General features: G+C 40.9%; 1 protein-coding gene across 6 annotated transcripts in view; it reads right to left on the reverse strand.

Moving 5' to 3' along the window:
• Positions 1-21,973, reverse strand: part of arhgap17a (Rho GTPase activating protein 17a) — a 156,062-nt gene extending 134,089 nt beyond the window's left edge. The window contains exon 1 of one of the 6 annotated variants that reach the window (XM_080206524.1): positions 21,572-21,970. In XM_080206524.1, coding sequence (XP_080062650.1) covers positions 21,572-21,624 — 53 coding nt within the window. In that variant the 5' untranslated portion in view covers positions 21,625-21,970. Of the gene's footprint in view, positions 1-21,571 lie in introns of all 6 variants that reach the window. The other 5 variants (XM_080206525.1, XM_080206529.1, XM_080206526.1 and 2 more) reach the window with 5 other exon arrangements.
• Positions 21,974-23,020: the final 1,047 nt, after the last annotated feature.

Below are 23,020 nucleotides of genomic sequence, written 5' to 3' on the forward strand. Positions count from 1 at the left end.
AAGATCCATGGCAAAAATAAAATAGGTCAATCAGTTCCTGTTTTGCTTAAACCAAGCCAATTGTGCTCGTCTCAGCCACCACTGAAAGTGCCAAACCAAAAGTAAAATACGCTAGACAGAGCCATGTGATTTTGTCAAATCTCTTATGGAATTGTATTACATCCAATGCTAGTTTTTACAACAGAAAGTTTATTTCAACCTTGAACCAAACAGATTATTTGAAAATAACATTTCCATTGCAACCCATTAGTACATATAACAGAGCACCCTTGCCCTATCAAAATGTCACATCATTCCCTTATCATCCGAGCATAGAAAGCATTCTTTCTGGATGTATCATAGCTTGATACGGCTCCTGCTTTGACCAAGGAACCACAACTCCTTTCCTTCTCTCCCATGTACTCTATGAACGAAGCCCTGCCCATCACGCCAACCAACCTCACATCCATTGACTCTGTCTATACTTCCCGCTGCCTTAGAAAAACAGCCAGTATAATCAAGAATCCCATGCACCACAGACATATTCTCATCCACTATCTTCCATTGGGAAAAGGATACAAAAGTCCAAGGTCATGTATCAACTGTCTCAAGAACAGCTTCTTGCTGCCATCAGACTTTTAAATGGATCTACCTTGTATTAAGTTACTCTTTCTCTACACCCTAGCTATGACTGTAACACCTCATTCTGCACCCTCTCTTTTTCTTCTCCCCTATGTACTCTATGAACGATATGCTTTGTCTGTATAACATACAAGAAACAATATTTTTCCCAATACAATATGTATCCCAATACATGTGACAATAATAAATCAAACCAGTTCCCAGAAAGTATATGGCAGGAAAAGGAGCATTGCCCCCTAACATTTAAACATGCCCAGCAAAGGAAGGTCCTACTTGATACTTTACATATTGAAGCAGACACAAGGAGAATGGAATAGCATAGTTAGCATACTGGAACTTTTCACTTTTGAGATCGGAGTGTGAAGTCAGCAATGCCATTAACAACTTTATGGCATTGTTAACATTTCACAGTCAATGGTGAGACAATCTTCTGGCCTCATATTTGTGCCATCACTAAGACCACTTATTTCTATCTCCATAACATGCCCCAATTTCATCCATTTCAGTTTATCTGCTGCTATAATCCTAATCTGTCCCTTTGTTACTTCTACATTTGACTATTCCAACATACCTGACTGTTCTCCCACATTCTACGCTCTGTAAACTTGAAGCCATCCCAACTCTGCTCCCTGTGTATAACTCACAGTAGTCCTGTTTCCCCACCACCGTTGTGGCTAACTGACCTACGTTGGCACCTGGTCAAAGTAAGGTTTGGATTTCAAAATTCTCATCTATCAAATTCCTCCATGATCCTCCCCCCCCCGCCCCCCCCCCCCCCCCACCCACCCACCCACCCACCCACCCACCCACCCATTAGATATCTGCAATCCTCTAATTCTAGCCTCTTGGGACATCCCTAAATTTAATCATCCACTATTTGCGGCTGTTCCTTCGGTTGTTGTGGCCCCAAGCTCTGGAACATCCTCCCTATACTTCTCCACCAAGGCACTACTTAAAAATTCTTTGACCAAGCTCTTGGTGATTGGACTAACATCTCCAATGTAGCTCCCAGGAAGTGACTTGGGTCATTTTATTATTTTAATGGCACTATATAAATAGTTACTACTGATATAGTAAAATATCCCTAGATGTTTTACAGAATATCATCTCAGGTGAGCTTCCCTCAACAAGCCAGAGAGATATTCAGTGTTTTTTTTAAAAGTACAGTGCACCAAGGAATGCTCATCTGAAATTGTAATATACAATGTTGCTGCACTGTAGAAGGAGCTAACTTGTGGTTTACTTTGGGGTGCTTAGTGGTACAAATGTAGAGGAAACTTTATTCTTCTCTAATTCATACAGTATGTGACATACAAGTGTTTGATGGGAATCAGAGAATGCATTACTTCTATGATATCCTGCATTTGATCGGGGGGTCCTGCCATCAACACTGGGTGATAAAAGGAGAAGTGTTTTTTTAAACAACAAATGGCTTCAAATTTGATGAGTACAAATAAAAGGATATCATACCCACAAAAAGAACAGGAAGTATCCACAAACTGAATTTAAGAAGCCAGAAATAATGCAAATATCTCCTGGTACAACAATGAAGTCGAACCTGATCTTATTTCAAGTATTAGTTGCAGCTTTTGCAGGAGGCTTTAAACATAATCCAGACACAGCACCCCAGGAATTTGGAATCAACTCAGTATTCCAACAGGTACAAAGATTGTTATGCTGCAGTAACAGAGGTTCTTACTGCGATAGATTTGACTGGAACCTGAAAATGTATCTGACATCTATTAAAAACATGGGAAACATTTACAAAAACTTCAAATTGAACTTAATGAAGTCCAAATAGCTAAAAACTATCAGTGACTATTGTTGTTAAAGAGACAGTCTTTTTAAAATTCAGGTTATTCATTTTATAGGAAAGTTTGAAATCTATGAAAATAGGATTGATATATTTAAAACAAATTTCAATTTTCATTTCATGCAGACCCATGAGTCTGGGTCCTCTCCATCCTAAGTCAATCAGTGGCATCATCAGCTTTCTACATTCATCCACAACATCTCCACAGCGTCCACAACTGAAGACCAGGCTGAATTAGAATGTGCTTGACCCCAGGAAACCACACTGCTGTGTGGGTCTGTTTTGATAGTGGGGAGTCAGTTAGCTGGACAGTTGGCTCATGAAGCAGTGATGCTAATGGCACGGATTCAACTCCTGTCCCTGAGGTTATTCATGAAGACCCACATTCTCCAGCTTGCCTTGTCCCTCACCTGAGGTGTGGTGGATCCTGATATTAAAGTCACCACCAATCAGTTCTCCCCCTCAAAGCAGAGAGCTACCTATGGTCATCGCAGACTATGGCAATTTTACCTTTTTTTTACCTATTTGATAGACCAATGAGGGTGACCAAGGGCCCCAGTGCCAAAGAAGCACACCTGTTCCCCTCTAAAAGCATGTTTAATAGAATCAGACAAAAAGATGCTAAAATAGGAAAAACTTTTACCTCCAATAACACAAGTACTGTACTGGAACACCAGCCTAGATTAGGTACTTCAGTGCTAGGATGGATCTGGAGTGTGCAACTTCTCACAGAGCCATCAACGGGGATAAGCAGCCATAAAGTTCTGGATGGACAAAATTGCTTCATTTTGTTTCTCAACAGCCTCTTAGCTATAACCTACTCCATCAAACTAGGAAGGAATAGATGCATGGGAAAGAGATGGAAGTGTTTGAGCAAAAACTTTGAATGGCTTAATACATCTTGTCTGACATTCCAGTCTTACATGGTTTCCCGGTGTGCCTTTCTTTGGGGAGGAACGAAACAAAAGTAGGTGCTTTCATCATTAACTGTGTACTTTTGAAATACATGAATGCAATAGTATCAGGTGATCCAATCAGCAACAAGAGATGAATGTTCATCTAGTTTATGAGACCAGCATTCTTTTGCTGAGATTCAAAATGTCAGCTCTCCTGCAAGAAAAGAATCAAGATCAACAACACCTTTCATTTATTTTGCACCTTTATCATCATAAAACATCTCGACAAGTGCCAAGTTATTACATTAGGATAGGTAACCAAATACATGATCAAAGTTTTTAAGGAGCGTCTTAAAAGGAGGAGAAAGCTTAAGGGAATGTCAAAGCTTAGAGCCTAGGCAGCAGAGTGTACAGCTGCCAAAGATAAAACATTTATAATTGTGATGCACAAGAAGCTAGAATTGAAGATTAGAGATCTGAGAATTATATTACTGAAGGAGTGCAGAGAGATAGGGAAGGACGAAGACTTGAAGGAATCTGAAAGTTGTGATAAGTATTTTGAAGCAGAAGCAACACTGAAACCAGAGACCAATGCAAGCCAACTAGCATAATAATACAAGTTAGGATACAAGAAACATAGGAATACGAGTAGGTGATTTAGCTCAAGCCGATCTATGACCGAACTCCACATATCCACCTTTACCCTATATTTCCCTTAATACCTTTGGTTTACAAAAAGTAACTGCAGATTTGAAATTAATAATTGATCCAGCATCAGTTACTGTTTGTGGAAGAGTTCCTCCCTTTGTTTATCAGGGATCAGAGTGGGTGAAGATAAAAAGACTTCACTTGTTTGTGACAAAGAGTCTTGCAGTATACAGTGCAAAGTAGTAGTTATTGCAGTGTGAGGAACCAGAAAATTACAGCACTTTTTTGATCTGTAGTGAAGTACAAATGCTTTAGGACTTTTCCAATGGGTGGAATCATTAGACTTCAAGACGGTAGAAACATTTGTCTTCTCTTTATTTACTTTCCACTACTGTCAAGATTGCGGACAAACATATTTGTGAAATCGCTGGAGTGACCTCAGTATTTCAGCTTCATTACAGTTAGAGCATGTGCAGTGCTTTAGGATGAAGTTCATACTAACAACCAAATATATCCTTGCTGGAGCACATCAAAACAAAACATGGACAGGGGGAGCAGAGGTTGAAAAAACATTTTAAAGGGCAGAATTCCTGAAAGGGCAGAATTCCTGAAAGGGCAGAATTCCTGAAAGGGCAGAATTCCTGAAAGGGCAGAATTCCTGAAAGGGCAGAATTCCTGAAAGGGCAGAATTCCTGAAAGGGCAGAATTCCTGAAAGGGCAGAAATTTCTCACCCCTAGTTTATGGAAGTGCACACCAAAGTCTGGCTCCAGTTTTTAGACCAGGTCTCCTAGTCCTAGACTCCCCAACTGTCGTGACTTAACTTATCCAGTCCCCTCAAGTATCTTGAAAACATCAATCAAATTACCCCTTAACCTTCTAGGGAACGCAGGTCTAGTTGATGTAAACTCTCCTTGTAACTTAACACTTGGATCATTCTGCTAAATCTACATTACACACTCTCAAAGGCCTTTCTTTCTTACTTAAGGTGATGCCAAAGTATTTTTTTAATGAAACAACAGATTTAACAGTCAAGTCAAAAAGTAACAAACTCAAATTAAAGCTTTAGCAATCGATGAATTGAGGTAGGCAAAGAACCAAAACTATGCGCATGCGTAACATTAACACGCATAGTAGCCGGGGCAATTCTGAAATGTACATATTAAGAGTATAACTCACATACACACTAACCATTGTCTTTTGGAGGAAAGGAGATCAGACAGGTATATAAAAGATTATGACTGTTTAGGTAAAGGTAGACAAAGAAAAACTGCCCTTATCCTATCCGCTTCACTTAATTATCTTGCAAAAAAAAAGCTAGGGGACTCAGATTTATGGTTCTGGGCAAAAGATACAGTGGAATGTGAAGAAAACCTTTTTGATGCAGCAAGTGGAAATAACTGGAACTCTCTGTCTACAAGGTGGATGCAGAGACAGTGAATGATTTCAAAAGGAAATTCAATGAGCATTTGAGGAAAATTAACTTACAGGCAAACAGAGTGGAGAAATGGATTTGATTCAATTGCTCTACAGAGAGCCTACTTCAAGAATTAACCCACCTCAAAGTCAAGCATACTGTTTTAACATAAGTATCATAAAGTTTAAAAACACACTTTTGCATTTAACTGTCATACATGTAAACTCACATTGTTCAGTAGCTAAGTGAAGTCGACATGATACACTCCCTCTAGTTAAAATGTTGAGTATTGGAGGCCGAGTAACAATGAGCAGCAGACATGCAGCTCAACTCAATCATGTGCTGACCAAGAGACAATAATCTAATTTATTTACCTTAACAAGCAGAGAGAAATAATTCATCTAAAATGTGGTGTACTACCAAGCTGTTGGTAGCATTGGCAATCCATTATAGGGAATACTTGTCAAATGCCATAATTTCTAAAATATCCAACATTTTATGACACAGGCACAGCAGGGCCATAAAATCTTGGTCTATCAGCAAACAGGTGGCCTATCTGCAAACATCTTTCAAGCAGCTGACCCAAAATCAGTACATTCTGCTAATCATGATTTTTTTTTGGTCCAAGTATATGTGACACAGTAAAGCAGCAGACTGTAGGTTCAAACTTTTTCATTACATTTTCCTTAAAACTAGCTAGGTCATGTGCAGTAATAGAGCTGAAGGTCCCCAAGTTTGCTGATCAGAGAAGTAGTGGGATGATATAGTTGGCTTTGCATGCTGGGTCAGCAAATTAAAAAGAAATTGGCCAGTTTTCACACTCCAGTGACTCCTACCAGCAAATGCATATGAACCCCAAATGAAGGCAACACCATCAGGTCTGGTGGAGTATATCCTTGAATAGCCCACTAATACTCATTATCTCCACTCACATAAGGGGAATTGGTTTTGGTAGCAGAGGCCAATTGCTGGATGTGAAACTGAACCCCCAATAAAAGCATTGCTTCGTGGAAAGCAAGTGATAGACCTGGCAGAAGACTTACAAAGAGTTCAATCTATGGCTATGAACAGAATCAAACCTTTTCTCCACCATAACAGTATTGAAGAATGAGAAGTTATTGAAAGAAGACGTGACAGGATAGATAATAAGGTGCTTTCCCTCATGAAGGAACCTAGAACTAGGGGGCATTGCTTCAGAATAAGGGTCATCCATTTAAAACAGAAACGAGCTTGAGTTTCTTCTCTCAAAGTTGTGAACCTTTGGAATTCACTATCCCAGAGATGCTGGCTGCTGAAGATATTCAAAGCTGAGACAGACAAGATTTTTTGAACTATAAGTCAAGCATTATGGGGAATAGGTGTTGTTGAGTTGAGGCCAAAGGAAATCAGCATCACCTTATTGATTGGCAGAGCAGGCTTAGAATGTTGTATGGTCTCCTCCTGTCCCACTTCTTGTGGGCAAACTTTCCTCTCATGCTATTTTAACTTTGATAGGCTTTAAGTAGAAATCATCTCAAGAGAAACGGGTTACTAGATTAAACAATGACACAGCACACTACCACCATAAGTGGCAAAGTGCCATTATTTAACAACATGTTGCAGAAAAGAGTCACCATAAAATAGTACACTAGTCAGTTTATACTGCTGTCTACTTATTAGTCCAATTAATAACTGAATGTGGTAACAGCTGAAGCAAATAATGTTAACATACTGGTTAAAACAATGAACTTTAGTAACATTAAAAAGCAATATTTTTATACTTCCAACTATAAATTACCATTAATATCAGACCATAACATTGTATAATAGTACATCAACATAAAAAAAGCACTCGGGATAGCAGTGACAGGAGAGACTGACTGTTTTCCTATACCAACAGCAGATTTCAACATCCAGTTGTACAGTGCAGCATTACCAATTTCACAATAAAAATAATTGTGAAATAGGACATTGACCTAGCTATGACAACAGCATAATGAAATTTCATTCCAAAATCCTCCCATGCACGGAAGCCACAGATGATTGAAGGGTAGTCGTACGCATTCTTTCAAAGCCAGGAACATTAATTATTAATTAAGCAAAGATGGAGATCAGAGTTTAATTGTGAATAAAATAAAAAATGTTTGTAAGGAGGGTTATGGAATTTAATTGGTGTTTAGGTCAAAAATTATGGCGAGTAATGAGTTGTTTGTGAAGATTAGTTAAAACTGCAAGATGAAAGCATCAAAAAATTGCAGGAGCAACAAATACAAGGGTCAATAAGAGCATATTGAAGAAGCATATGGCAGTGACTAATTATGGCTGGCAGAATTTATGTTGGCAGGAAGTGAAAGTAGCACTTACAGAACATGTAATTGGGGAAGGTTTCATTAATATTTGGAAGTATATTGTATATTGAAAGGCGATTGCAAACAACTTCACAAATAGGAGCAATACCCTATTACTTCAACTCAGAAGCTTACAGAGAATGATGGGAACTTCTACAAAATGCACATGTTCGAAATCCATAAGTGAGGGCAAAACACTTTCTGGGATTAAACTAATATTTTATCTAGATATAACACAAAATATATAATTTTTGAAGGGTCTCTAGGGGGCTACTTTTTGGTATCCAAGGTTTCCTTCTTCGTAACGGCTTTGTTTGGTGATGCAGTTATGTAACAACAGCCTACTCTATTTGCAGTTGAATTTTTAAGACAGCATAAAGATTGCATATATACATTTATTAAATATTTTAACCTGTTTTGGTTAATTTCTTGAAGTCTTCCATACTCTGTTCCCAAAATGAAATTTCTCACTACTTGGCACAAAATAATTTACACTAAATAAGTCACACATCTGCAGTCCCTTTTAAGAATTAATTCTAAGCAATTAACACTCCAGCATTCTTTGAGCTTGTTCTGCTAATTTCAAGTTTCTTTCCCCTTAATACTTCCATTTAGAGAAATTGCTGATGTTCAAAGGAAGAGGAATATACATTATTTAATTCTGCAGCACCAAGCTAACCATCAAATAATAACTGGTTTAATTCACATATACATCACAATTCAGTCTTTTTTTTCCCTAACACATATCCTCACATGATCATCTGCACTTTAATGCGTATATATTGAATGGATAAAAGCATTATGAATTATGTTTCTCTGCACCCATATTAAAGTCAAGGGGCAGATGTTTTATTCTTAAGTGGAACTGCATGAGGAGAACTAATATTTCATGAATTTGAAACAAAAGGAACTCAAATTAAACACAGCTACAAGAGATTATAATTCCACAATTTGCATGTAAATATGAAAATCTGTTTTAAAAGTACTTTGTTAGGAGTTGTTTTATATATTTGTGTAGGTTTCAGCTTTGCTCTCCATTTTCCCTGGTGACAGAACATTCGATAAAGCTGCCCCCTGCCCAAAAAAAAATTGTAATCAGCCCCTCTTGCCCCACAAAAATATATAATTTTTGAACGTTCTTTGTGATTTTAGAGGGTTACTCATCTAAAAAACATCCCCCCCCCCTTCCCAATCGCTCAGCAGATGAGACATCAAATCCAATGTCACCCACCACCCCCAACCATCACTCAGTCAAGGCTGAGACCAATCCCACCAAGATCAGCTATGCCCTTACCCCCACTTCCTGGTCAATATAGAGGCCTGGTACTATTCTTGTGACCTAAACGTACCTCACTGTGGGCACTCACCCCCTTGACAGCCTGAGGCTGAACGACATTTCCTACAGGCCTATTCCAGCCTTGATATCAGTAGAAATTCCTACCACTTATTTCATTTTCTGATTCTACCTCCTGAAGGAACCTAACAATTGATGATGGCACAATCAAAAAGGTCTCCTGCATGACAGCCACAGGATTGGCCAGATTAACTCCTCCAAACACAAGCTTCCTCCAATCATGGATTCTGTCAGGAACAGCAAGAGTAGAAGAAATGTAACCTGTAATTGGAGAAGCTAGCATGGGAAGAGACAGAATCTGTGACTGGAGCAGCAGCTTCTGACAGGCTGTGACTCTCCCAAGTACAAACCTTTCCCTCATTGAATTCTTATTGGCTCGAGTAAAATCCCCCTTCCCCCCACTTAGCAAAACACTCTAGCTTTTGTGCTCTGCTTCAAATTATAATACTCTGGATTCTGGATACCTTGAAATATTACATTCAGGATTCTGGATGCCTTATTAACTGCTTTGTTATTATGCCCTGTCATTATTAAAGATTTAGTAAGTCTCACAACACCTGGTTAAAGTCTAACTGGTTTATTTGGTAGCACGAGCTTTCAGAGAGCTGCCCTTCATCAGGTGAGTGCAGGATTTGTTCCATAAACAGGGCCCACAGACACAAACTCAATTACAAGATAATGGTTGGAAAGCAAGTTTTTACAGGTAACCAAGTCTCCACTCATGTTGTCTGTACATTTAACAGAGTGTTAAGCACAGGTTAAAGCGATGTGTATTGTCTCCAGACAGGGCAATTAGTGAGATTTTGCAAGCCCAGGCAAGTCATGGGAGATAGTGAGACATGGACCCAAGATCCATTTGAGGCATCATGTGTGCAGAACTTGGCTATCAGTTTCTGCTCAGCAATTCTGCACTGTCGTGTGTCGTGAAGGCCGTCTTGGAGAATGCTTACCCAAACATTAGAAGCTGACTGCCCTTGACTGCTGAAGTATTCCTCGAAAGGAAGGGAACTCTCCTGCCTAGTGATTGTTGAGCAGTGTCCATTCATCTGTTGTTGTAGTGCCTACATGGTCTCCCCAATGTACCATGCCTCAGGACATCCTTTCCTGCAGCCTATCAGGTAGGAAACGTTGGCCAAGTCGCAAGAGTATGTACCTGGTGGATGTTGTTCTCACGTGAGATGATGGCATCCGTGTTGATGATCCGGCACGTCTTCCAAAGGTTGCTGTGGAAGGGTTGTATGGTGTTGTGATCACTGTTTTCCTGAAGGCTGGGTAGTTTCTTACAACAACGGATGAATGGACACCACTCAATCACCAGGCAGTAGTGTTCCCTTCCTGTCAGGGAACACTTCAGCAGTCATGGGCATTCAGCCTCTGATCTTTGGGTAAGCGTTCTCCAAGGCGGCCTTCATGCCACACGACAACACAAAATCGCTGAGCAGAGACTGATAGCCAAGTTCCGCACACGAGGACGGTCTCAACCGGGATCCTGAGTTCATGTCACAGTATCTGTAACACCCACGACTTGGCTGGACTTACAAGATCTCACCAACGGTCCTGGCTGGGACAATTCACACTTCCTAACCGTCTATGTACTTAATCCTCTATCCATACTCATTTTCTGTACGTGTAAAGACTTGACTACCTGTTAAGAGTCACATTCCAACCATTATCTTGTAATTGAGTTTGTGTCTATATCTACCCTGTTCGAGAAATAAATCCTGCTCTCACCTGATGAAGGGCAGCACTCTGAAAGCTCATGTGACCAAATAATCCTGCTGGACTTTAACCTGGGTGTTGTCAGGCTACTTACTGTACCTACCCCAGTCCAACGTCGGCAACTCCATATCATCATTAAAGATTAGCTCACAAACACCCCCAGGTCTCTGACTCCTTTTGGACCAGTTGTTGATGGGTGTCCTGCTCTTGGCCAATGCCATCCAAAGCCTTAAAATAGTGGTGCTTGGCCCAGATGGCACACAAGGTCAAGGGCACTCGTGTGTGTGCTGGACTCCCGTCTGACTATACCCCTGCTTGGTCTGAATGTCACAGCGGCCCAAGCCATGAATCTTCCATGAGATTCAAGTGCCACACAATGAGATGCCTCCCAAGTCCTTTAGTGTAGCACAGAGGAGTCCCTGGGTTGAATGTAGCCTGGAGTATTAACTGGCTGAATTGGATTTTCCTGCTTTTTATGAATAGGACATGCTGGAGTACTTCCCACATTGTTGGATAGAAGCCAGTATTATACCTCTTGTTGGCATGAAAAGCCAATAAAGTGCTCCATGTAAAAATACATTACTAACTCACCAAAAACAAAAATTTCTGAAGGAAATTAAAATTGGATTTCCAATGCTGGTGATGCACCCCAGCCCTGGGTCACTGAAGGCCTCAAGTGTACTGGTCGATACTGCAAGCTTCCTCTCCAGGGACACCTGAAGTGGACTTAATCACAGAAGACAGGCCAGGTCCAGGAGCAGTCCCACAAAGAGGTTTTCTGATCTCCTTGTCCATCCTCCAAACATGTGGCTAAAGGTCATGACTGCACTAGGTGAAGTACAACCAAAATCAGAAGCAGCCCCTTGATGCCATTGTTATAGTTGTACTAGAATAGTACGCATAGGAAAATGGGTAGTTTCTGAACAAAAGTCTTCAGTATTACTGCTGGCACACTGGCTGTAAACACTGCTTACTGCATTCTTCATATCATGTAGAACGAATTAAATCAGCTGAAATCTGGCATTTGTGATGCTGGAGACTTCAAGAGGAAGCAGAGATGGATTATCCACTCAGCAGTTTTTGATCCACTTTGGCAGAAAATTGTTACAAAACTTCAGCTTTGACTTCTGTACTGATACACTGGGTTCCCCATTGAGAATGGTGATACTTGTGGCTTTTCTCCACTGATTAATTATTTCATTATTTTTTCTTTATTTTCACTTAAGGTGTGGACATGGCGATTAGGCAGCATCCTTAATTGTCCATTAGAAGATGTGGTCAGTTGTCTTCTTGAATCACTGAAATCCGTGTGGTGTAATGCTGATAGGCATTACTTTCAGACTTCATAGCAGTTTTTGATACAACTGAGTGCCTTACTTGGCTGTTTCAGAGGGCATTTAAGAGCCAACCATGTCATTTTGGGTCTAGAGTCGCACGCAAGCCAGGCTAGGTATGGATGGCAAATTTCCTTCCCCAAAGAACAGTAGTGAACTAAATGGGTTTTAACAATTCATCATGGATTGATTGAAGCAAATAATATTTGACTGACTTGATTTTTTTTTATAGAAGTGATGATGACATTGTGGTAATGGCACTGAACTGACAAACCTATCTGGGAGATAGGTTTAAATCCCACCACAACAGCTGGTGCATTTAAATTTAAATAATTAATTATCTGGAATATACAGCTAGTCTCAGTGACAACTATCAATTGTCATAAAAACCCATCTGGTTCACTAATGTCCTTTAGGAAAGAAATTTGCCATCCTTGCCTGCTGTGGCCTAGATATGAGGGGAAGGTGGTGTCTTAGTGGTAATGTGGTAACAAGTAAAGCAGAGGCCCAGGCTAATGTTCTGGGAACATGGGTTCAAATCTTGACTGCTGATGGAATTTAAATTCAATGAACAAATCTGGAATTAAAAGCTAGTTTTGGTAATGGTGACCATGAAGCCATTATCGTTTCTGGTCAAAACCCAAATAAAAGCAAATGTTGTAGTTGCTGCAAATCTGAAATAAAAGCTGAAAATGTTGGAAAAACCCAGTAGTTGTGTCTGTGAAGACAGAAGCAGAATTAACATCAAGTCTGTGTGACTTTTCAGAGTTCCTAAAATCTTACTAACTACCAGTACTAACTAACTGACCTGCACTGTCAAGTTTATTCTCCTCTTTTTGAGGGCACAATATCTAGTTGAAGCCTAAGTTGCACCTTGAAGACAAAACTTTAATGGAGATATGAAAAGACTGAAGACAATGCACTGGGTAGGTCTGTACATATTATAATGAAATACGATAATTGGAGGTTTATATTGTTTAAAACCTTATATTGCAAATTATAAATTTCAAACATCAAAAAAGGTAGATTTGTTTTCAAAAAGTACTTGAAATATTTTCTCTCTTTGGTAAATTCTCCTGACTAGTCATGAGATGGATTCCTTCCAATACTTTGAAAGTATTCAATGGCAATACTCTCGATACTTCTGAAATGTGCATTCCCTATTTGTGTGATTTGCTTTTATTTTATAAAATATATTTTACTGAAGATTTTTTATGAATAATGCAAATTCTCAGTAATTGGTAGCATGCAGCAAGATCATTTTGAAAAACGTACGTGTAAGAAGAGACAGAAAAAACCTGACACAGTTGGTTTGCAATATTTATTGTATCCTATTATTATTTGAATGCTGGGAGGCGCTGGATACAGACAGTAAAAGGTGAAGTCATTTTAGTCCCAGGTGATCATGGGGAGAGCTAACTGATGGTCATTTAACCTGAGGATCACCACACCTGAGAATGAGGGGAAAGATTATGAACAAGCTCAGCCATTACGGACATTGAACTAGTGCTGTTGGCGATGCTCTGCCTTATAAAGCAGCTGTCAGCCAACAAACCCCAATGAAAGGATAGATCGAAGGATAGAGGATATCAGGACGCAGCCACATTTGGCTCAGCAGTGCACAACAAAGCTCACAGGATAACCACAACTAAGGTACAGAGCTTATGGAAAACAAATATTTAAAATAGCTACTACCATAGATTTTTCAACTATAGAAAGTACAGGATATGAGTACAGAAATTAGTGGTTAAACTGCCAAGGATTTTCACACTACATTACACATATACCAAACGATGCTTCCCTATCCCTAGTCACCTTGGCAGTGCCTATCCAAAATAGGAGTCAGAGATTCTATAACAACGAAACAATAAATACAAAAATACGCCAGCCCATAAGTTCTAGAGGGGATTTCCTTACCTGCTGTAAAGACCTATAGAGCCCTATCCACTACCCCCACATTAAACCATTTGACCACCTCCCTGCAATGGTTTTACTCATTTTAATCATAATTGTAATAAAGGGTATCAGATGAAGAAGTCCACCACTTTATATGCCAGAATTATAAGAGAAGACTGATGTATATAAAAAAAAATAGCTCTAGTGCCATACAATCTACACAACACACTCCTCAGAAACAAGTACATTGCATGATGCAATCCATGAAGCATAAATGGATGTCTCTGAATTCACCAGGTCATCAGATGAAAATTTGCTACCGTACTCACACGGATTCACCCTATTCAAAGAGCGGCACAGTAACACAGTGATTAGCACTGCTGCCTCACGGCGCCAGAGGCCTGGGTTTGATTCCTGGCTTGGGTCACTGTCCATGTGCAGACTCCACATTCTCCCCATGTCTGCATGGCTTTCCTCTCGATGCTCCAGTTTCCTCGCACACAGTCTGAAAGATGTGCTGGTTAGATACATTGACCATGCTAAATCTCCCTCAGTATACCCGAACAGGCACCGGAGTGTGGCAACTAGGGGATTTTCACATTAATACTGCAACGAAGTGGCTGTAAGTCTACTTGTGACACTAATAAATTAACTTTAACCTATCAATGTGATCAATCACAGAACAGGATCAATTAAGAGATAAAATTACAAGGGGCACATTTAAGGATTAACAAAGAGCTGCAGAATATGACTCTAAATAGGGTAAAATCAGTGAGATTCACCTGAAGCTCAGTTACTGGATTCCCCCAATCAATATTAAAAAAAAAGCACAGTACAGGGTCAACACAAGGGTATTACAGCATGTACAGTTCAGGATTAACAAAACCTGATTTTCTCAGGCATTTGTCATTTGTTATCCTGTTGCACTTTTGTGCTTGTCTATCATACACTCGTCAGGATAAAAGTCAATATCACAAATTGGGAGTATAATCACAAGGGAACGAGTTCATGATTAATAACAAACTGCAGAATAATATAACCATCCATGGAGCTTGAAAAAGCAATAACAGGATCGTTGAGCAAAATCCAGGATCCACCCATAATATGTTATGTCATTGTCCTGAAGATCCATCGCTTCCGGCTAGTCCCAGCTCTTCTGGATGACAGAGAGAACACATGGTTGGACTCTGACGAATCCCAGGCTTCGAAGATAGAATACAACAACATGTTTACAACACCCAGCTTTCAAACTGTGTTTCCGAAAGTATGGCAGCCCATTCTCAAATTCAACTAAGAATTCATTCCCTGCTCCCCTCTGGAGACTGAGCGTACAGGTACTCCTTCTGTAGCCCCATCTCCAAATCAGACAGATTTCCAAGGACTGAAGATGAGCCCCCAGTGAGGAAAATGTCTTCTCTGCTAAATCCATTCTCTTTAAAATACCTCAAATGTGAACACCAATAGTCTGTGCTGGGCAGCTGAAACCATCATCCACAACTTCACTCACAATGGCAGCCATCATCTTGATATCTATGACACTGTCAAAATGTAGGCCCACTCACCAGCGAAACCACAACTGCAAACTAGGCCCCACACCATCTCCGACAGCCTCAGCCAAATGGAGATTTTCTTGACTTAACTTGGCTCCCCGTCACCAAAGTTTAGCCAAGAACTTCCAGGAACAAAGCATAGATCGTACACATCAGGATCAATTAATTATGGGTTGTGCATCAGGATTTTAAAATGAAATTAAAAGATGAGTAGTGCCAGAGCTGGCGAAAATGTAGCCACTCCTGCACTTACATCACGTAACCACCCCCCCCCACCATTTGCTATTATTTTACTTTGAGTTAATCAACAAAATATGGATCGACAAGTGTTACACGGAGTAAATAACACTTGAGGAAATGTGCACTATTTACAAAACCTTTACTATAAGATGTATGAAATCTACTGTTGTACTATACAAAGTAATTTAAAAAATATACTGGTTAATAAGATCAGAACATTATACTATATAAAGTGTGGCTCTGTATCCCATCAATATATAGATGATCTGGAGTAGGGTGTCAAAATTTGCTGATGACACCAAGATTGGTGGAACGGCAAATTGTGCAGAGGGTGTGGAGAGTCTACAGAAGGATCTAGATAGGCTGGGCGAATGGGCCAGGAAATGGCAAATGGAATTTAATGTTGGCAAGTGTGAGGTGGTCCACTTTGGTAGGAATAATGGTAGGATGGATTATTACTTAACGTGGCGAAAAACTGCAGCAGGCGACGGTGCAGAGGGACCTCGGGGTCCTTATGCATGAGTCGCAAAAACCCAGCTTGCAGGTGCTCAGGAAGGCGAATGGGATGCTGGCCTTCATAGCGAGGGGGATTGAATATAAAAGTAGGGAGGTTTTGCTGCGGCTGTATAGGGCATTGGTGAGGCCGCAGCTAGAGTACTGTGTGCAGTTTTGGTCGCCGTACTTACACAAGGATATTTTGGCCTTGGAGGGAGTGCAGAGGGGGTTTACTAGGCTGATGCCAGAGTTGAGAGGGTTGAGCTATGAGGAGAGGCTGAATAAATTAGGCTTGTACTCGTTAGAGTTTAGAAGAATGAGGGGAGATCTCATTGAGACGTATAAGACGATGAATGGGATGGATAGGATAGAGGTGGAGAGACTCTTCCCGCTCAGAAAGGATAGTAGGACTAGGGGGCACAGCCTCAAGATAAAGAGGGGGGGGGGGGGGGTTAGAACAGAGTTGAGGAGGAACTTCTTCACTCAAAGGGTGGTGAATCTCTGGAATTCTCTGCCCGTTGAAGTGGTGGAGGCTACCTCGCTGAATATTTTTAAGACGCGGGTTGATGGGTTTTTGATAAGAGAGGGGATTAAGGGTTATGGGGAGAGGGCGGGAACGTGGAATTGAGCCACGACAGATCAGTCATGATCTTATTGAATGGCGGGGCAGGCTCGAAGGGCTAGATGGCCTACTCCTGCTCCTATTTCTTATGTTCTAACTTATGTTCAGTAAACTCTAGGCTCATACAAAAGTCAATTAAGAGAGTGCAGTTAAATACACACTGGGTGAGTTTATACAGAAGCCAATGAAGACATCCAGAATATAACAGTACTTCTGACTTTCTGATTTACTTCTTTATAAGTGGGGCATGCAGTGAGAGAGAAGCATGATGAACAGGCAATTCTTACTAATGATGTTCCTGTGAAGCATCTTGGAAAGAAGGTGCAACACGACTAAAAGCACCGTATTTGTAAGTTGTTGTTTGACATACTACTTGTAAAACAATTACATCAGTCAATTTCCTATAGCACCAGAATTGTTGCTTCCAGAAGTGCAACAGTACAGATGAGAATTTCAGTGCCAGGTGGGTTGAAAGAGTGATAGATATTGTTAGAGGTAAAGCACACACTTCTTGTGATGGGGAGAATAAGTATGGGAGTTGAATGCTCTGCTCAGGGATAAACAAGGGTGTAAATTACTAGTTCAATCTGAAATGGTGGCCAGAGGGGCAAATGAAATTTATGTAAAGGTTGTTTGTATCAGAGACTGAAGATAAGGTTTTTACAGAAGGTTCAGGATGTTAAATTATACTACACATACACGAACAAATATCATCGTCCTCCTAGACTTGCGTGAGCCATAAGCCCACAACGGACAAATATAGTTCCACTATTTTTTGGACCCATGAAAAATGTCAGTTGACCCCTTTAATCACATTTTAGTTTGATGTTTTAAGTCTCCTTTATACTTTGTCTTTTGTTTTGGGCGGTTCCCTTCAGAGGTTCAGAAATTGTGCAGGTGAGGCTGATTAGCCATGCTAAATTAACTGTAGCGTCATGGGGATTAGCAGAATAAATGTGCAGAGTTACGGGAACAGGGCCTGTGGTCAGTAGAGATTCAATGGGCCGAATGGCCTCCATCTGTTGCGTAGGGATTCTATGACTACTACTTGTGGCAAGCGGCGAACAGAATTCAATGGAAAAGTGCAAGGTAATGCAATTATGGAAGGCAAACAAAGCAAGAAAATTCTCAATAGCAGGCACTGAAAAAAGTTGAAGTAGTGAGAGAACTTGGAGTGCATGTATACAATTCCCTGAAGGTGTCAGGTCAGGTGGATAAGGTGGTAAAGAAAGCATATGAAATGCCTTCATTAATTGAGCAAGGTACTGAATCAGGAATGCAATACTGGAACTGTATAAAATGCTGGTTATGCCACCGCTGGAATTGTGTACACAATTCTGGTCACCACACTGCAAGAGGGACAATTTCTTTGGAAAGTGTAGAGGAGATTTACAAAAATGTTGCCAGGACTTGAAAATTGCAGCTATGAGGAAAGATTGGATAGGCTATGGCTGTTTTCCTTAGAATGAGGAGACAGAGAGGTGACTTAATTGAGGTGTACAAAAAGACAGGGTGGACTTGTTTCTCCTAGATGAGGGGTCCATTAGCAGGGGACACAAATTAAAGGTGACGGGTAGAAGGATTAGTGGGGGCACAGGGAAAAGCATTTTCACCCAGAGGGTGGTGGGTGGTCTGGAATTCACTGCCTGAATTAGAGATTAAGGCTGAAATATTCAACCAAAGGCACCTGGATCAGCGCCTGAAATGGTGCAACTTGTAAGGCGACAGGTCATGTGCTAGAAAGTGGGAGTTTAAACTAGCAGGTAGTTTATTTTCAACTTCTTTCTTGGCCGTTATCTTTCTATGGTTCTCCAGTACTTGGTCTTCATCCAAAAATTTCTCATCTGTATTTTGAAATGCATATTAAACACAAAGGTTTCCTGCATGATCAGATCAACAAGAAATGTCCAAAAGTAGGATTCTTTTCCCATATACTAATTTCAGAGAACCAGCCAATACTGTATTGGACAAAACCTTTTCCCATCCTGGCAGATATCCAAAGAATCACAGCTTAAAAAATGATGGGTCGTAGCCTTGGATAGTATGCATGTAGAACTTTTGGAAAGTTGGGCCAGCAAACTGATTTGCTGAGTAAAATCTGAGATTTGTTTTTAAATACATCCTATTAAGGCAGTTGATACATATTAACACAATGAAGGTAGGTGGAACAATCTAAAATGTTCAGCTTTCAAGAGTCTGGTCAAACATCTATACTTAAAACAGATAACAGATAACTTTTTTCTCCTACATAGATCTAAGCTCTGGATCACTCATCATTTGTGAAAATTAAATGCATTATGATGTTGCTATAATGATGAGGTCATTGGAACACCTCAAATTGGTGTGTTAATGTGACTGCAACTAAGGCTCAGAAAAGTCTATTGCAGAAAAGCAGGCCTAATGATGTTATTCAATCCAAGACACAAAATAAATACCAATCCATCTGACTGTGGTACAGATACGAAATCTGATCAAGGTTGGGTACTTTACAAAACACCCAACGTTATGTGGTTTATAACTGTTTTGCTGCTACTATTCATGACAATCTTCTTGACAAAATACTAATGGCCAACACAAGACTTGATCTCAAACTACTGAGCAAATCTATGCAACACATAACCCATGATACGTGGAACAAATCCAAATTGAGTTTCTCAAATGCGCAAAGAGTAAGCACACTGCGATGAGCAGATCTGTTCCCATTGACTCGTTTCCTCCACAGCCAGTTCCTGTTAACCTGTTACCTTTGTCAAAGCGGGTTGATGGGTTTTTGATAAGAGAGGGGATTAAGGGTTATGGGGAGAGGGCGGGAAAGTGGAACTGAGCCACAACAGATCAGCCATGATCTTATTGAATGGCGGGGCAGGCTCGAAGGGCTAGATGGCCTACTCCTGCTCCTATTTCTTATGTTCTTAACATGGGCCAGAATCCAGCCATTCATATGGGCTGGATCTTTCTGGTCCACCAACGATGTATTACAGCTGCCGTTTTCCCAGCGGCAAGGGGTGCATTCAGTAGGAAACCCCATTGACAACGGCGGGATCTTCTGGTCGTTAACATCCCGCCATTGACAGGCCACCTCTGCTGCCACAAAACACGCAGTAGGTGTGCAGAAAATCCCGCCCTATAATTTATGCAGAAAACTTAAGATATTATTGCACCCTTGTGATAGCCTTTTGAAATCTTTGTAACGTTCTCAGGTATTTTACATATACAGTATATTTTTACAAAAAGAAACTTTGCAAGCAGATTCTCTGCAACAATACGTTTTAACATTCTAGTAAAATATATCAAAATAGATCCAACTTAATTTCAGGTTCATGACACTTAAGCCATTTGAAAGTCACTCAATTTTGTAACGCTGATTAAGGTCTCCCACACAACTCGGTTATTTCCTTCCACACATGACCACGTCAGAAAACCTCAATTTTGTTTCCCCTCAGTTTATTCTATAGAATCGCCAGCTGGAAGGCGAAGTGACCATGTATAATTTGCATTCCGCTACTAGTAGCAATAAAATAGACACTATTGAGAATTCCTGATCGCACATAAAAATCTGATATCAGAATAAAATTCATCTCAAGTTAACCAAAAGAAATCGTCGGATTTATTTCCACGAAATAGAACGTTTACTCTCAATTATTACCCGAACCATATACAACCGATTTCAAGGCGTGAGACAAGACGTGTTTAGGCAACTATGTCCCAGACTAGACAAACAGTAAGGTATCCCGACTCTACCTGGGTTCCTGCAAGGAGTTAGAACCCAGGACCAGCCAAACGAGGCGGCTGGAGTAGAGGGCGGCATCTAAAGGGGATCTGGTCTGTTGTTCAGAGCCCAGAACTACACGAGAATGATCCTTGGATCACTTCTTCCACTCGGGGTGTGTCAGCGCTTTGCGAGCCACAACGGTGCGGGTTGCAAGTTTAATTTCAAAGTCCCAACATTTCAATTTCCGAAGATAAAAGATCAAACCACTCCCTCTCAAAGTGCACCACAACATGTGAGCCACTAAAAATAAACCCACTGCCGCCACTTTCTACAAAACTGTTTTGTGATGCTACCCAACTCAGTGTCGGCCTCATTTTGTGCACCGACATAGAGTATCTGAGATTCTGATGTGCATCCATCAACACTGCAGACAGTTTAATTAACAGACATGCAAATCACCTCAACAAAGACAACAGGGCCGAACGACTCGAGTGGCAAACCAGCCAGTTTATTTAATAGCAGGATTTGCATTACAAGTTGCCATTTGATCTGCCGTCACCTCACTACTTTACATAAAGCCACAACATAATGTATGGAAAACGCGGAAGGTAGATAAGCATCATCCTTAAAATCCAAAGTTCTAAGGCCTCCACCCTCCGGAAGGGAATTTTGAGCGAAGAATCAAAACTGATGCACCGAGTCCACCTTGGAATGACCACAGGCTGAATAAAACTCCAACCGGCACCTTCCCAAAACGCGGAGATGAACGAAACCAGCCAGCTGAAAGTTGTACATATTTACCCCTCTCCTCCCCAGGAACTAGAGGCGATCCCACTTCCACCACCGCCAGTCACCCGCCACCCAACTGTACAGAGGAACCCCCCGCCACATTGCTGCCTCCTCCGGAGGAGCTCGGGGACGGTACTTGCCTGCCGACAGTCTGGTTGGCGAGCTGCCGCATCCGATTAAACTGCTTCTTCATTGTTTCTGCCGGCCGTTCGGCTCCTCTGAAGTTTTACTGAGTTTTAGTTCGCGTGTCCAGGCCGCTCTTCACATCATGGTTTGCGGCGCTGGCTATCAGTGCGCCGACACTCGAGATCTCGCCAGCAACTGAAGGCGGAAACCAGGGCTCGGCTCATCTACCGACTAACTTCTCGCCCTACCCCACAGCGGCTCCTCTCTCCCCGGTCACTATGAACTTCCCCCCCGCCAGCTCGCTGTGAAGAGACACCGCCACCCAACTGAGGGCCCGCCGGAAGTTCCTCTCCCGCCCACTTCCGTTGCCGGGGTGGGGGGTAGTAAACAACAACAGGAGGGGGGCAAGTTCACTTCACCACCAAAATCTTCAGATTAATGTCCTTGGTCTAACCATATTCCGCCACAGAGTAAAGAGAACATCCATTGTTGTCCATAGTTTCACAACAGTATACAGAATGGAGAAATTTCGGTCATGTTTCGTATGCGTGTAAATATTTTTCAATAATGTCTTCCAGTAATGTTTTTTTTCAAACATAAAATGAAACGTGTGCTTGTGAAAAGAGATGCAATTTTGAGTTACCTCTAATGATTAGTAAGAGTGAAAGACGAAAGTTCATTACAATTGTACATTCCACAAACAGAATAACATCAATTATGCGTCCCCTGACTAATGCTGCAATTGCCTGAGTTTTTTTTATTTCTTATAGCTGTTTGAGCATTCCTTTTCTCTCAAGTATACCTCTACAAAATGGGATTAGAATAGTTGGGTGATTGTTTTCATGGTGTATACATGATGGGGCGAAGGACCTTTTCTGCATTGTGGACCTCTATGATTCTATTTATTAATCTGGCCGGAAATAACCATCTCCATCCACCCAGCTAGTTTCAAAGGCCAGAACTCTTTATGCTATTTCATCACTGATATCCTTCAATACACCATTCTGACTTGGAACTGTATTACCATTCCTTCACTGGATAAAAACCCTGGAACTCTCTTCCCAATGGCAATGTGAATATAGCTACATCACATATATTGCAGTCATTCAAGAAGTCATATCACCACCATTTTAAGGGCAATTAGGAATGGGTAATATGTAGCCGGTGATGTCCACATCCTATGAACAAATTTTTTAAAAGTTGTATTTCAAAAATCCTTTTTGTGAACTTTGAACATCACAGTATGATCCAGCACAGGACATGATGATGATGGTGTCAAGACTAGCGCTTGATTTGGATTAAAGTGAGGGAGAGTTGCGCAGCATTAGCCTCATTCTGTCTTCCCAATTCCCATCTAGATCCAGTGGCAAGACAAGAGTCAAGACGGCTGGAGATAGGACTTGGCGCAGTGGATGACCAGGACATCTTCTGTGTCTTGTCCTGCTCTTCGCATTCCACGACAC

The sequence above is a fragment of the Carcharhinus amblyrhynchos genome, chromosome 18, assembly GCF_965287045.1.
Source record: "Carcharhinus amblyrhynchos chromosome 18, sCarAmb.v2.hapA, whole genome shotgun sequence".
Taxonomy (NCBI): Eukaryota; Metazoa; Chordata; class Chondrichthyes; order Carcharhiniformes; family Carcharhinidae; genus Carcharhinus; species Carcharhinus amblyrhynchos.